We start from the raw sequence: 15,198 nt of genomic DNA on the forward strand, positions 1-15,198 counted from the left end.
GGAGAGGACACATTTTGACGGAACCATGACTTCCAACTTTCAAACATGCGATACATGGAAACTAAGTGCGAGTGGGCTAAGTGTTTATTATATGTTTGTAGGATATATATTAGTGTTTTTCAAGAAAATATAATTTTAATCTTTGGTCAATTTTAACTATGGATTACGAGCCTGAATTTGGAGAGGACATTTTTTGACGGAATTTTCAACATAAATTTGAAGAAATGGCACAATTAATATAACAGTCGCAATCTTTCATGGTTCTCAATTTTGAATAATCATGTTTCAAACATTACTTCTGAATTGTCAAAATATGTTTTCCTGTTATTGCTGGCAGTGATATTTTATTTGCAAAGTTCACTAAGGTCAAATGAGACAGCTATTTTGTCCCAAAATGATACAGAAATGTATATTTTCATCATTTGCTAAGCATTTCAAACAGTTTCTTCGTGGCTGTAGGTGGAACTAATAGGGGCCAATAATTAGGCATGGCAACTTTTAATTTTCAGTAAATCTTATGTTTGAAAGAGGGCACAATATGGTGCTCAGCCGAAATGTACCCTGATTGTAAAACAACCCATAAACAGTAATCGGAGTGCCCATCTCTCTTTCATTGGCGATTGGGCCAGACTCCTCCATGTAATGTTGCTATAGGGGGATCGCTACACCTCCTCTACAGCGAGTCTGTTACCTTCCCAGCATTTAAGAATACCGGTACCCATTTAAACACCTGGGTGGAGAGGAGTAATCGAGTGCCTTACTCAACCAGATTGACAATTAAGTCAAAACTATAAATTTAGACTATAGACATAATCTTATCGTTGTCCAGCTGATGAATTTGGTGACATTTTCGTCAAAACTGTAATGAAATATATAGAAAATATGTCATTTCTGCATGTTTCTCAGAAATGTGCACATTGTTGGCTATATTCCTAGGTATTTTTCGGTGATATTAAACACCGTTGCAAATGGTCTATAAGAAAATAGTCCTTTTTTCCCCAAGTCCTTGTTTGTTTTAGTAGATACATGTATAATGAAATACTCACCACCAATTGAAACGGCAGAGACTGTATTTTTCATTGACCACGTTGACTCTGAAAACATGAAATGTAAAACACAAACTAGTTCATTCATGTTTGATTAAATTGAGAAAATCATGACATGTTTGGCGCCAATCTATTAATATCAAATATATCAACTGATCAAATTTGAGGATGTTGCTTTACAGGTATGGCCTTCATTGTTTGAATTTTTACAGCCTCTTCAATATCAATGTAAATTTTGTAAAAGATCGTAATACTTCTAAGGATAGCTTTTTTTTATAGCTATTATTACTTGTATGAAATAAAAGCTATCAGAAGAACCTATGCATAATAATTAAACAATTCGATGGAGCAATTTTATCTTTGGACGTACTAATAAAGCAGCTTAAACCATAACCATTTTTGTTTAGTAAACAAATCAAAGACTTACCACTATGTGAAACGGCTGATATTGGGTGTGTCGTTGGTTCTGAAAATGACAAGTTAAGCATAACTCAGTTTAATACGCGACAGACTGCTTTTGCAGCCTTGTTGTTTTTCATCTGCGTGATCCCTGTGTGTGTTTCTTCTGTGTGTGTTTCTTCCGAAGTTCCAATTAACAAATATCCTCCTAGACGAACCGCTATTCCCATGTGAAAAATCCAACCTGCTGCAATTCAACTCTCACAACAACATTTGCCCTGGTATTGGTCTGTATTGTACCGTCCGGACCGAGGCGATTATATGAATATTTAATATTCGTCCTCGTCAATTCGTTCATTTAAGGGCTGGGGTATGAGCGACCTTGAAGTTCCGGTATCTGGAGAGGGGAAACAATGAGTTACCCCAAATCACAGCGGCAGGTAGTGACTGGGCCGCCGAGTGCTAATATATATATTTATTTTGGAAGGTTCGTGTTTGTTTTAAATTTTGGGGCGTTTTTCCAAAATTTGATATTTTTGGTCATATTTCAAAAAAGCGACATGCCAAAGACAACTCTTTGGGCACATAGTTTGTTATTGTTATTGCAGTTCTTTTCCACATACCTACGTTAACATTCGATTGGGTGATTTACTAATATTATATATTTTATGACTGCAATTTGGCGTTTTTAATGCGTTTTACACGTATCATGAAATTAACGCAAATATCTAGTCACGCTGCTTTTAGAATTTTTACCTGATCGTCGGCTTTTGCAGGCAACAGAATGCAGATTGGCTCACGATAGATGTCATATTCCTCTATGTGGTTCACTCATTGATCAAATGAGTTTGCATTCCTTGTAACAACACACATATTGCCGTCTGGAAACCGGGTCTGGTACTGATTTTGGGACAGCCAATAGACTTCAGCGCCGTATCAAATCTCATAAAAACCACACGACTGACGACTATGTGTTTATGTTTCCCGCACGAAAGCTTGTGTCTACATCCAGAGAGTTGATATTCTTGAGAGGGCACTCTATTCACGTGGTTTTTTCCAACGCTAAAAGATCACGAATTTTGGTGGTTTGCAAATGAAAAGTGTCCGCACTATCGATTGATTACGTAACTGTTATGAATAATTTATTAGGTTTTTCAATGCAATCGCCTCGACCCATTCATACATATTATCTGTATTATCAAAGTACTTGGAACAGCAATCCGGTGAGTTCACTGAACTACGCCCTAATAATGATGGAGTTTTAATGGCGTTAATCCTCTCCATACACAGATGAACAAATACAATAGATGAAGGTCAACATGTATGACCTCCTATGTGACATGTTATATGTGATGTACAAAAACCTGAATATCATAAAGATCAGTATTCGTTTGTGCATATGAACTGCACATTTACGTTGCTAAATATTACTCATCATATATAATGACAAATATTGGTATTATGATAATACGGTATATACATTGTATATAAAACGACTAATAGATCCTAATATCATGGCGTCAGGTCAATGTTCATCATATCCCGTATGTTTCTTAAAATTCATTCATATTTGAGACAAATTGCTGTGCCCATTTTATAGGTGCACAGGTAGATCCGTGTTTTTTTTAATTTTCATTTCCTTTTAATGAAAGAATTAAGGTTTTCCACTGCACGGGGCCACAAGGGTGATACTAATTTTAATGCTATATTTTCAAAACGAATACGTGTTCCCGATTGGCTCTATAGCGATTTCACAAAAAAGGTATTTCTAGTACAATGCAGCATCGGACTCTAGCTGAGAGCGTAGCCTAAGTCATTATAGACTCCAAAAAGGACTCTCCATACACAAATGAACAAACACAAAGGAGGGTAGTCTCCTCCGTGACCAGCTTGATTTCGATGGAGCGAAACCAAATTGGCTGCAGAGGAGACGGGTAATTTTGCCATGCAAATGAGGTGAGTGTCATAGCCCTGCTACATCTATTACTATAATTCTTTGGAAACGTTGACCTTTTACCATTCTTTGTATAACGCCCTGATATGACCTTGATATGTTCGCTTGATTGGGTACGTTATAGCATCCATTTCATTTAGGTGTTAGGACTTGGTCAGTAGATAATACTTGCAGGGATACAAATTACAATAGTTTAACATGGTGTGTGAGCATGGTGAAAGACTCATTATTGATTAGGCGCGGACATATTAAAAGGCACAGGTCCTTTGCGTGTATAGCAGAAAATTATAATAGAATGTGTGAATAGAATGTTTGGAATTTTGCAACTAAAATACTAACTGCATTCTGCATTATGTATTTATTTATTTATTTATTTAGGCCTATGCCTATTTATTTATTTACTAACTTGTTTATTTATTTTATTTATTTTTTATTATATTTGGTAGGCCTTTATTAGTTAGTAGGCCTAGTTAGTAATATTCCATGATAGGCCTACGTCGGTTTATTATTGATTGTTGATAACTTGACAACTTGATTGATTGATCGATTGATAGTCATTTCACATTATATTCCTAGTTTATAGGCCAATTTGAATAACATCGTACATTAGATAAATAGACCTATCAGTATTGATTTATTCTATTCAGCAATATCAAGGATTACTATCAAACTTCTCATAGCTGATTGTCAGTTGGCTCAGTGGTAACGCAGTAGGTTTTACAACACTGAGGTCCCGGGTGCGATTCCCACCTCTGCCTATTTTTTGCAAGGCTGAGAAAAAAATGAAATTTCTGGACTGCAAACTTATTTGGCGCGCGATCTGAGCTGGTCCTTTTCTGGTGGCTGTGTCTGTTACAGGCACACTCCCTCTGCATCCAAACCAGGTTCACGCTCATTACACCTCCCTTAAGATCGTCATATTAAAAGAATAGCTATTATTACTTGTATGAAATAAAAACTATCAGAAGATCCTATGCATAATCATTAAATCATTCGATAGAGCAATTTTATGTTTGGACATAATAATAACTTGCTTTTTTGATGCCAGACTCGCCTGCACCAAAACCATTTTTGTTTAGTTAGCAAATCAAAGACTTACCACTAGTTGAAACGGCTGATATTGTGTTTGTCGTTGGTTCTGAAAATAACAAGTTAAGCATAACTCAGTTTAATACTTGACAGACTGCTTTGCAGCCTTGGTTGTTTTTCATCTGCCTGATCCCTGTGTGTGTTTCTTCCGAAGTTCCAATTAACAAATATCCTCCTAGACGAACCGCTATCCCCATGTGAGAAATCCAACCTGCTGCAATTCAACTCTCACGGCAACATTTGCCGTGGTATTGGTCTGTATTATACCAGAGAATTATACCGTCCGGACCGAGGTGATTATATGAATATTTTTTAATATTAAAATGTTCGTCCTCACGCAGCAGCGAAACAAATGAAGATACAGGGTTTTTGACACATGGCGAAAAGTAAAATCGACTTGTCAGATATTTTCATTCTCTATTATTAATTCATGAAGTAAGATCAGACTGACATTTGAGTCAAAACTATAAATTGAGACTATACACATAATATTATCGTTGTCAAGTGAATGAAAATTGGGAAATTTTCGTCAAAACTGTAATGATAGAAAACATGTCATTTCTGCATGTTACTCAGAAATGTTCACATTGTTGGCCATATTGGGTATATTTCAGTGATTATAAGCATCTTTTGCAGATGGTCTACAAGAAAATAGCCCCTCTCTTTAGTGATATTTGACCTCATGCGTACTTGTCTTAGTAGATATAATCAAACACTCACCACCTGTTGAAACAGCAGAGATTGTATTTTTCATTGACCACGTTGACTCTGAAAACATGAAATGTAAAACACAAAATAGTTCATTCATGTTTGATTAAATTGAGAAAATCATGTTTGGTGCCAATCTATTAATATCCAATAATATCAACTGATCAACACGTACGGCCTTTATTATTTGAATTTTTATAATCTCTTCAATATCAATGTAAATTTGGTAAAGGCCCGGTCACACTATGACGGCAGATAGCCAACGAAAGGTGACGAACGTGAAAATCACGAAATGTTGACGGCAAAACGACGGCAAAAAGAGGAAAAACAAGATTCGCTGACGAGTGGGAACGACCTTCAGCGACAACACGACGGCAAGGGACGAAAGGCTGCGGCAGGAAACTGAGACTAGCGACCAAAACCGGACGTTTTCTGGGCGGTGAGTGACGATGTGGGTGTGTGTGTGGGGGGGTGTGGGTCGTATAGTCCACTTTGGCGTTCCCACTCTTCACAACGTTCTGATCATCCAATCAAAAATATCAATAATAAAATAATCAAAAATATTACACATATCAATAATATTTAAAAAAAAAAAAAAAAAAAATATAAATATCAATAATAATCAAAATATTAAAATCAACATCAATAATAATCCAAACTATTATATCAATATCAATAATAATCAAAAATATTAACATCAATATATCAATAATGATCCAAAATATTATCATCAATAATAATCAAAAATATTAATATCAGTATCAATAATAATCAAAAATAATAACATCAATATCAATAATAATAATATAATCAATAATAATCCAAAATATTAATATTTTGATTATTATTGATATTTCTGTTTTTATGAACTTCGAAATTGCATCGTGCCGGACAGTCTATTGAAATCGAACTGACGTCAAAAAAAATGTCAAAAATCGCACAAAACAGTTTAAAATCGAGGACCATCGTTTAAAAATCATAACCCATCGCAGACCACCGTTTCAATGCCACATGCACTCGCAAACGACCCGCCATCAACAGTCAACACCCGTCCCCTCCGGACAAAATTCGCAAGTCACTGTCGCACTAAGATCGTTACTTGCCACAATGTGTCGTCAGGGTTCGAGATGTGACGACACTTGACGTCAACTACCAACGAAATTGTGACGACGTCAAAACGACTACAAACGGCTTTGCACGGTATGGAAACGTCAAAGAAATGAGGGTCGCGGTCAACAAAGAAATTTGAACGGAATCACAACTTCTTCTTTTGCCGTCACAAAATGTCCAACATGTTTAAAAGTTGCCGATGTACGAGACGAATAATTTCGGCCGTCTGCAGTCGCTAACGGATTCGCCAGCGACAACTAACGGCAACACACGATGAGTGACGGTAAATTCAAAATTGCAATTCCCAGCTTAACGTCGCTTGCCGTTCACCCCTATTCGTCATAATGTGACCGGGCCTTTAGAATGAATTTCCGGCTTTCTCACGAGTAGCACCCAACAAGTAGTGGTTGATGGCCAGTTCAGCACTGAAGCAGAAGTGACATCTGGTGCACCCCAAGGCAGCGTACTGGGGTCGTTGTTGTTGGTCATATATATATATATATATATATATATATATATATATATATTAATGACCTGCCAGCATGCATTAATAACTCCTCAGTTCGACTCTACACAGATGACTGCGTCCTGTATAAAAACAATTACAGCACATGAGGACAGTCTGAAGTTGCAAGTAGACTTGGAAAATCTGCATGAGGTGTGAACGGCAGTGGATGGTGAAATTCCACACTGACTCCAAACTCAGTTTCAACACTCACGTTGACATCATCATTAAGAAGGCCAACTCCACCCGTGAGCCACTGCTCACATAAGATAAAAGAAGCAACATACATCACTTTTGTCAGACATATATTCGAATATGTTGCATCTGTCTGGGATCCCCAAACCTAAAAGAAATGTGCTCGCTATGTCACTAGTGCCTATGACAGAAGGAGCAGTGTGTCTGCCATTCTACAAACCCTTCAGTTACAATCCCTGCAAGCCAGATGACAACAGAGCCGCCTACGGATGAGGTACCGTATCAAAATAAAATCTATCCAGTGGAACTAGTGGTACCTTTCCCAAGCTGTGACAAACACCAGAGGTCATGATTTCAGATTCCACCTTCATCACTGCAACACTCAGGTATACCAACACTCTTTCTTTCAGAGAACAGCCAAGGACTGGAACCTACTTCAGACAGATCCAGCCAGCTCACCGTCCTTAAATGCTTTCAATCAGAATTGGGGGCTCTACAGCACAAATATTCCACCACCGAGGGCTGATTTTTTTATCGCACATCGCACTGTACGTATTTTGCACTGCTGTTTTTATCCTCTGCGCAACTTACTTGAAGTGTGCCAGTTATCATACAATGAAGTTACGGTAACCGAATGTTCAACGTGAATGTAAATTTAACTGTAAAATTGGTAAAATATCGTAATACTGTTAAAAAGGATAGCTATTATTACTTGTATCCATTTCTCCGAGACAAATTCTCACCGGAAAACAAACGCGCGCGGCATCTTTGAGACATACTATTTTGGGTGGGGTATGAGCGTTTGGGCAGTATTTTCGTGGGACATGAGAGCACATAAGACATATCGAATTGCATTCTGAATAAGAAGAATGTCCTTCTGATATCAAATAATTTAGATATTTTGAAATTTGCGATATAATACACATTTTATGGCAAATGATTAAAAATTTACATTTTTGATATAACAATCTTCAAGGTAAACTTTATAAATCTAATGGTATGTACTTAAAGTGTATGTAACTGGGATGAAAAGCCAACGATTAATAGAAAATTTTGACCTTTCGAATTAAAGATATTAATTTTGTTTTCTAAAAACACCAAATAAAAGTTAGGTCTTTTTTGGAAAAATGTATATCTTACATAATTTTATGAAACGTAAAAATTTCCAATTGATCGTCGACATTTCATCCCAGTAACATACCCTTTAAGTACATATCATTAGATTTGTAAAGTTTACTTCGAGGACTCTTATTGTGAAAAAAAAATCAAAATTATTTGATATCAGAAAGACATTCCTTGTATTCAGAATGTAATTCCATATGTCTGGTGTACTCTCAGCTTCCACAAAAAATACGTGAAAACGTCGCTAAACGTTAATATCAAGTACAATATCATGCGTACTGATTAATCGGCAAATTAGATTCTTACCAACAACAGTTGAAACGGCAGAGATTCTGTTTGTCGTTGGCTCTGAAAATAAAAAACGGGAAGCAAAATTTAATCAAAGTGTAGCATGGTTTGTGCTAATATGGCTAAAGAAGTAGATTATATGTACATGCATGATGCAGTCATGTCTACAGTAGAATTCATCTCGACCTTTGCAGGACTTAACCCCATTAAAAGCTATTAAACCAAGATAACACTCATTGAAACAGCTCAACTGATTAACCCCATTAAAAGCTATTAAACCAAGATAACACTCATTGAAACAGCTCAACTGATTAAATCGGATCTTCTCTGGCTGTGCACATGTGACTGTTTTCATGTGCGATATCGCAGTAAAGTTTGTATTATAGCTTCAGTTGGGTAACCGATTATAAAGGAAACGAAAGGAAACAATGGTATGTGTACTTTTGTTCACGAAATGAGACAATGGCGTGCTTTTTGTAAACCAGCATTCTTGAAAATGAGCAACATAATGATTGTTGACTTAACACGGTTTGGAAATAATTTCTTCATATTTTTGGTGTTATCTGTCGTTTACATATCCTTCCTAAAACACAAAAGTACGACCCTCTCCAAACACCTAAATTAGCTAAAAATATAGAACATGTTACAAAACTATATTATCTAGAATTTTAGAAGAGTACTTTTAATATTGGCCGGTTATTTTTCACACAGCGACGTTAACTAGGCAATGTACTATTACCTATAACATTAACTAAAACACCAAAGTACGAATATTTCCAAACATCTAAATTAGCTAAAATTTAGGACATGTTAAAAAACTATATTTTCTAGAACTTTAGAAGAGTACTTTTAATATTGGCCGGTTATTTTTCACACAGCGACGTTAACTAGTCATATCCTCATACTTTTAACGTAGGGCTATTTGTAGAGGTCACGCGTCAATGGGAAAGAGCACTGTGTATTGTGTATAGGAAAACGGACAGTAACTGCAGTATGGTAGGGTTTATGGGCCATGGGGGAAGGACATGGAATAACACATACTTTACTGCTGTTTTTAGAGCATTGACGCAGGCAGAATTTTCGCATGGCGGTCTTTTCATTGCCTCAGAAAGTACTCAACTTTGGTTCAGAATTTATCAAATGGGTGAAAACAATTTTAGTGCAAGCAATTGCATTGTTAAAAATGGTGTAGTATCAGATTTTTTTTCAGTCCTTTGGAGAAAGGTGAACATTAAAGAACATAAAGGCTGTCCGCTTTCTGCACTATTGTTTATATTATCTATTGACCCTTTGGCCTGTAAAAGTAGACAGGATAAGAACATAACTGGTGTAAAATTTTCCCCATCAGAATAATTATTGTGAAACTGAAGTGCATAACAAGACAAGGTATTTAATAAGCTTTAATAAACGGCCTTTAAGAGCCTCTACAATACGAACCAAACCTTACCTGAGATTAGTTCGACCTCTTGCTCGTTTGGTGTTTGTATATTGTAACCTGCTATATATCCATAGCCAGCATCGCCAGTGCCTAATGTAAACCCATATACAAGAACCAGAAACAAAGCTTCAGGGTCCGGATGAGTGACAGAGTGTAAACCACGACTGACTGGAGTACGAAGCACACAGAATGTACCATCAGGGGACACCAACATCCCATCCATGTAATTCAAAGGGTTATCATCTAATGACAAGGTTGCATTGTTTTCACATGCTGTCACTACAGAGATGTAGGATTCCTCTGGGTCTAATGATAAAGAGGCTACTGCAAATGAAATGTTGTTTGAGTATGATTCTGTTGAGGGTATTACCACCATGAATCCATCACCAATGTTATCTGTCTCGTGTGACTTGGATAATTGAGCTACCAACACAGGTTTGTCAGCAATAATCATAATCACATCGTTTAAGTCATCTTGGTAGTATTCTCCCCTCATAAGTATATTCGGTTTGATATGTGACGTGTCTGATAAAATAACTGTAACATTGGTAAAGTCATGTGCAGCCACGACGCGAAGTATATATCCAGACGTTCTCGCCATAAAAGGAGCTACTATATGATGCCATCCTAGAGTTTCAATTGGTGGCATCTGCTCCATTAAGTAATCGCAGCCACCACCAGACAATGGAAAATGAACCACGGCACATTCTGAACCAGACATCACATATATTGGGCTTGAAGCATTAATAAAGTAGTCTATGGAATCGGTGAAAGTCTGCACCTGGATTCATATTGCTCTAAAGTGATCAATGTACTCTTGCTCGATCTCCTGTCTATAGTGACTGTAGTTCTGACATGTAAGGCCGAAAGGACAAATAAACGAACTGATGGAAAGGCTGCTAAGACATAATTATTACCCAACGAAGCTGTTGGAAGAATTAAAAATCCAGCTGAAGAACCTGGTTTTGTATAATAACCATGAACTGACACCATGCCAGTGGCATGTACAATCACGGTTTTATTTGAGAATTCTGTTCCTCTCTCTAAACCAGCCTGTAAAGGGAGATCGAAGGTAACACTTTGATCATGTGTCACATAAGTAATATTCGTGAAGTTTATCCCAGGAACTGACACTGTTACTGTGACCGTCTCTGCTACTTCCGTTGCCAGTAATAATGAAAGTGCAGGAGCACCAAGGGGTAGTACACTGGGAAATGAAAAAACAAATTCCGTTCCAGAGGAATATGACTCTCCTGTAATAAACAGTAAAATACAAGACAAGAAATATTACATGATTTCAAAGATAGTTACATTTGACTTGAACACATTGCTGTAATTACTTATGTCTGAAGCAAGCACTCAATATTTTGAAAAATAACCTACATTTGATTTTCCCTGGTACCATGATTTGAGGTCGAGACCTTCATCAGTTATTCATGATTTGAGATCGAGACTTTCATCAGCTCTTCATGATTTGAGGTCGAGACTTTCATCAGCTAACTGGTCGATTTACATGTATTGAACAAAAATTGTGACTAAATATCACCAGATGAAAACAGGGCCTCGTATTCAAACCCTGTATAAAAAGTGAAGTCACTTTACGGTAGTTTAATTGACACAACGGAAGTTTGAGTGACAGTTGCTAGGCTTTTTCAGTACACCTAGTAACGTCCTGGTAACGCTCAGGCACCTTAGCCTAAAATTTACAACGTTGTGCGTACTTATGCCACAGTGGAACAGACTTATCCCGTATTAAATTGACAAGTTCGTATTTGATTGACAGTTGCTGGGCATTTTCAGTACACCAAATTTATGCAAGATGGCGGACGTCGAGTGCTAAATTACGTACCCTTTCCGGCAAAATTACAGCTTATTTAGCCAGTCTCATCATGGGGTAATCGGTTATAATATTTTCCTAGCATATTGAGGTAACTTCTCAGCTACTTGGTTTTTCAAAATATGATAGTAATGGAAAAAAAACCCCAAATGTTCGTCGGTTTTCGCAATTTAATTTTTTTTTGAAACGATGACGTAAACATGCATCATCTCTTCCACAGGTCATACACTCCTACACAGCTATGCCATCACATGCATGATCGCGCATAGGCTGAGTGACGGACTTCATTTGCGCAAACGAGTGGCTTATCGTTATCCTATAGTACATTATATTAGTACTCGAGAATCCTCGATGAAAACCCCAAATGCATCTATCGAGCAAAATGTGTGATTGATCCGAAAATAAGAAAATATTATCCTTCCAAATTGACTCTTAAATAGCAGGTGATCACCATAATAGCAGGGCGGAAGACGGTGCGAGACACAATTTTATTTATATTACGCTTACCCTCTTTGGTATCATACAAAAGATGACATTGATGTAATTTCCAAAGTATCTAAAAAGTGCTCTAAATTTAACAAGTCTCGCAATGAGTGGAGGTACATTTTTTGGGTGATGAAAAGATGCCAATTCAATTGTAGGGGTTCGAACCTGAAGTTTTCCCGCCCTGTGGTAAATGTAAGAAATTGACGCTTAAGGCTAAATTCAGACTATAAATGTGAGGGTAATATATAAACACAGCCAAAATAAAAAGTCTCCACTAGTTCCATCCCCATTTAATCAGAGACTGATGAGTTTATGGCAAAATAATTCATATAATATTTTTCTATACACTTTCCTTCCAAGGTTGATACCAAATTTGATATCAAAGTTTAATCATACATGTAGTGAGCACAGGAACCTATGTTTGGAAATTCGTGCAATTTTAAAAATGACATAGAGAATTGTATCACGTAGCGGAGCTTGCGTGAGTGCCAAGAATTACCCATGCACGTCAAAATACAAATCAAATACCCGCTCTTTCAATTGTGCGCAGGCAAGTGTACAATGGTACCTGTGCGGGTTGCTTCAGGCCACATAATAAGCTGATACCATGCATTGGGTTTTGCGAGGTCAATTCGTAATTTGTCATTTTTAAAATTGCACGAATTTCCAAACAACGGCTCACGATGATCAAACTTTTGATATCAAATTTGGTATCAGCCTTCGAAGGAAAGTGTACATGTGTATAGAAAATTATTATATAGATTATTTTACCATAAACTCATCAGACTCTGATTAAATGGGGATGGAACTAGTAGAGACTTTTTAATTTGGCTGTGTTTAGTAATTTAACTTACGACTGGTAACAAGAAAAGGTAATTAAAAACAGGATCGTGCGAGTGAGGTTCATTTTCTTTAACAATGACGAACTTGTTGAAAGATATTTTTGAGTATTGATTTAAAGAAAACCATCCTATAGAAATTGCGGCTAGGATAATAATTCTAATTGGAAACATTACGTGACACTCTCATCGTTTTTATGGCTGAATTGGCTGATATCAATCACGGAAGTTAACATTGATGTTGACATATTAAATAAATTATGAATCAGCAATTTCTCCAAAGCAATCGAATTTGGGTTTCGTGGCCACGCAATTTAGAACTTCATTTCATACAATTTTAATATTATACTCAATACTTATCCTGTTCGGATATAAAAAAATGTTTTAACAGAAAAGGTGACATTAATTTACTTCCACAAAATTCTGAAAATATTAATAAATTAAATCAATCTTCGTATGGAGTCGTCTGCGTGGTTTACTTGCGAGGGCAGTTTTATTCAAAAACGAAAGCAAGCTAAAGATCGCCTAATTCACATTATTACTTCATGAGGAATGTCAGTTAGTCATTGCCACTCAGCTTTACAAGAAGATCGGCGATTTTCTGTTGATATCAGTAATATTCCCCTTCGGAATAAAACGACATTTAGCCGCTACCTCCAAAATATTGAATTCAACATGTAAGCGTGTATGACCAATTTTACATTTAAAGTTTGAACTCTCAGCCTCGATGGTGTACTGCTGATATACTTATTTTTACAAGACGAGTAATTTCAGATCATTTTCGTTGAATTCGGAGCGTATTTAACTGTTGGCCCCAAGATTTGACCGGGGATTTGACCTTTTTACCTCAAGAATGGTATGTCGCAGGCAGGTCAAACTATACCTTTTCTGAATCCTTGAAATGAGAGATATAATTTGGTGTGCTTTATAATCAGATTTGAGCAACTTTGAAATTTGACCACTGTGTTGAACTTTGACCTTGAATATAGCCGGAGTTCCGTGAATTAGTTTTTGTTAACATCTTGAATGTGTTATATGACCATAAAAGGAAGCTAAAAAGTTGGTTTGGTCGAGTCCTGGGGGATGCATATACAGGGCGCTTGCACGAAAGGTTAAAAGGTTGATAAAAATGACCTGCATTGAGAGTCAGTCAAGTGCGGTGGAGGACAAACAAACTATTATCATCCTCTGTGAATCTTTGGCGCGTTATTCAAACCCATGCTTTGAAAGGCATATTAGCACTCTGTAGGTGATATTTTATTTTCACGTGCTCAAATATCGTTGTTGTGCCTCCAGGGCTAGTGAACCGTGGCGTACATGAAACCTCCCTATACTGGACTACAGTGTTTTTACGGTTCAGTGCTTCAAAACAAGAAAAGTCTCAAGAGAGTTGACATTTTGATCATTTGTGACATGTCATGTCAAAAGGAGACACTTTTGGGCAGGATCATAAATGGAGAAAAAGCCAAAAATCTGTCCGGGGGTGATTTTTTCACAATTTGGATTTGTTGTAAATTTGTGATGTTATTATGTTTAAAATATTGTCTGATAGTTTCAGACCGGAATATAACTGGCATCTTGTATTTTTTAAGACATTTTTCATGGTAATTCCTACTCGCAACATTGTCTATAATTTTTTAAAAAGGCCGATATCTCAATTGTCAATTTTATAATACCTTAACTTACGAACTCAATATCTTCTCTTAAAAATATCCGATTTCATTGGGGAAAACGGCGTTGTGGAGCAAAATATATCTTTATTTAAGATATGTAAAAACCAATTGATAACCTGCCCAAAAGTGTCTCCTTTTGATATGACACGTCACATTTGATTTTAGCAATACCTACTTTAACTAGAGCGGTTACCGCACCATAGCTGAACCATGGGGCTTCAGCAGTATATGGTGGTATACCACTGTCACGGGGGTCATTACTTCTTGAGATTTTGAGATATGAAAAGGAACCAAATTAGGACTATTTACCCGAGTCTGATGAGGATTGTCACCCCCGATGGGGAAAATAATTTTAATATATTCTTTACTTCTTTCATATTCATTTGACACCACTCGGGGTTCATACTTTCTTAGCATTAGAATATATGAAAAGGACCCATGTGAATACTGACACGGGTATTATAATGAGTCTCACCCCCGAGTAGGAAATTATTTTCATTATATTCTTT

At 36.7% G+C, this 15,198-nt stretch overlaps 1 protein-coding gene and 1 long non-coding RNA gene across 2 annotated transcripts; both read right to left on the reverse strand.

The window, feature by feature from the left end:
* Window positions 1-1,046: 1,046 nt before the first annotated feature.
* Window positions 1,047-9,930, reverse strand: LOC140140738 (uncharacterized). The gene is made up of 6 exons (XR_011857275.1): window positions 9,864-9,930; window positions 8,435-8,476; window positions 5,209-5,256; window positions 4,499-4,537; window positions 1,474-1,512; window positions 1,047-1,094 (listed from the first exon to the last, which is right to left on the reverse strand). It is a non-coding gene; the product is annotated as an uncharacterized lncRNA (long non-coding RNA).
* Window positions 9,931-9,982: 52 nt separating this feature from the next.
* On the reverse strand, window positions 9,983-10,575 carry LOC140141669 (uncharacterized). The gene is made up of 2 exons (XM_072163581.1): window positions 10,067-10,575; window positions 9,983-10,022 (listed from the first exon to the last, which is right to left on the reverse strand). Exons 1-2 carry the CDS (start codon window positions 10,573-10,575, stop codon window positions 9,983-9,985), a joined length of 549 nt encoding a protein of 182 aa, XP_072019682.1.
* Window positions 10,576-15,198: the final 4,623 nt, after the last annotated feature.

This window comes from Amphiura filiformis, chromosome 19 (assembly GCF_039555335.1).
Source record: "Amphiura filiformis chromosome 19, Afil_fr2py, whole genome shotgun sequence".
Lineage (NCBI taxonomy): Eukaryota > Metazoa > Echinodermata > Ophiuroidea > Amphilepidida > Amphiuridae > Amphiura > Amphiura filiformis.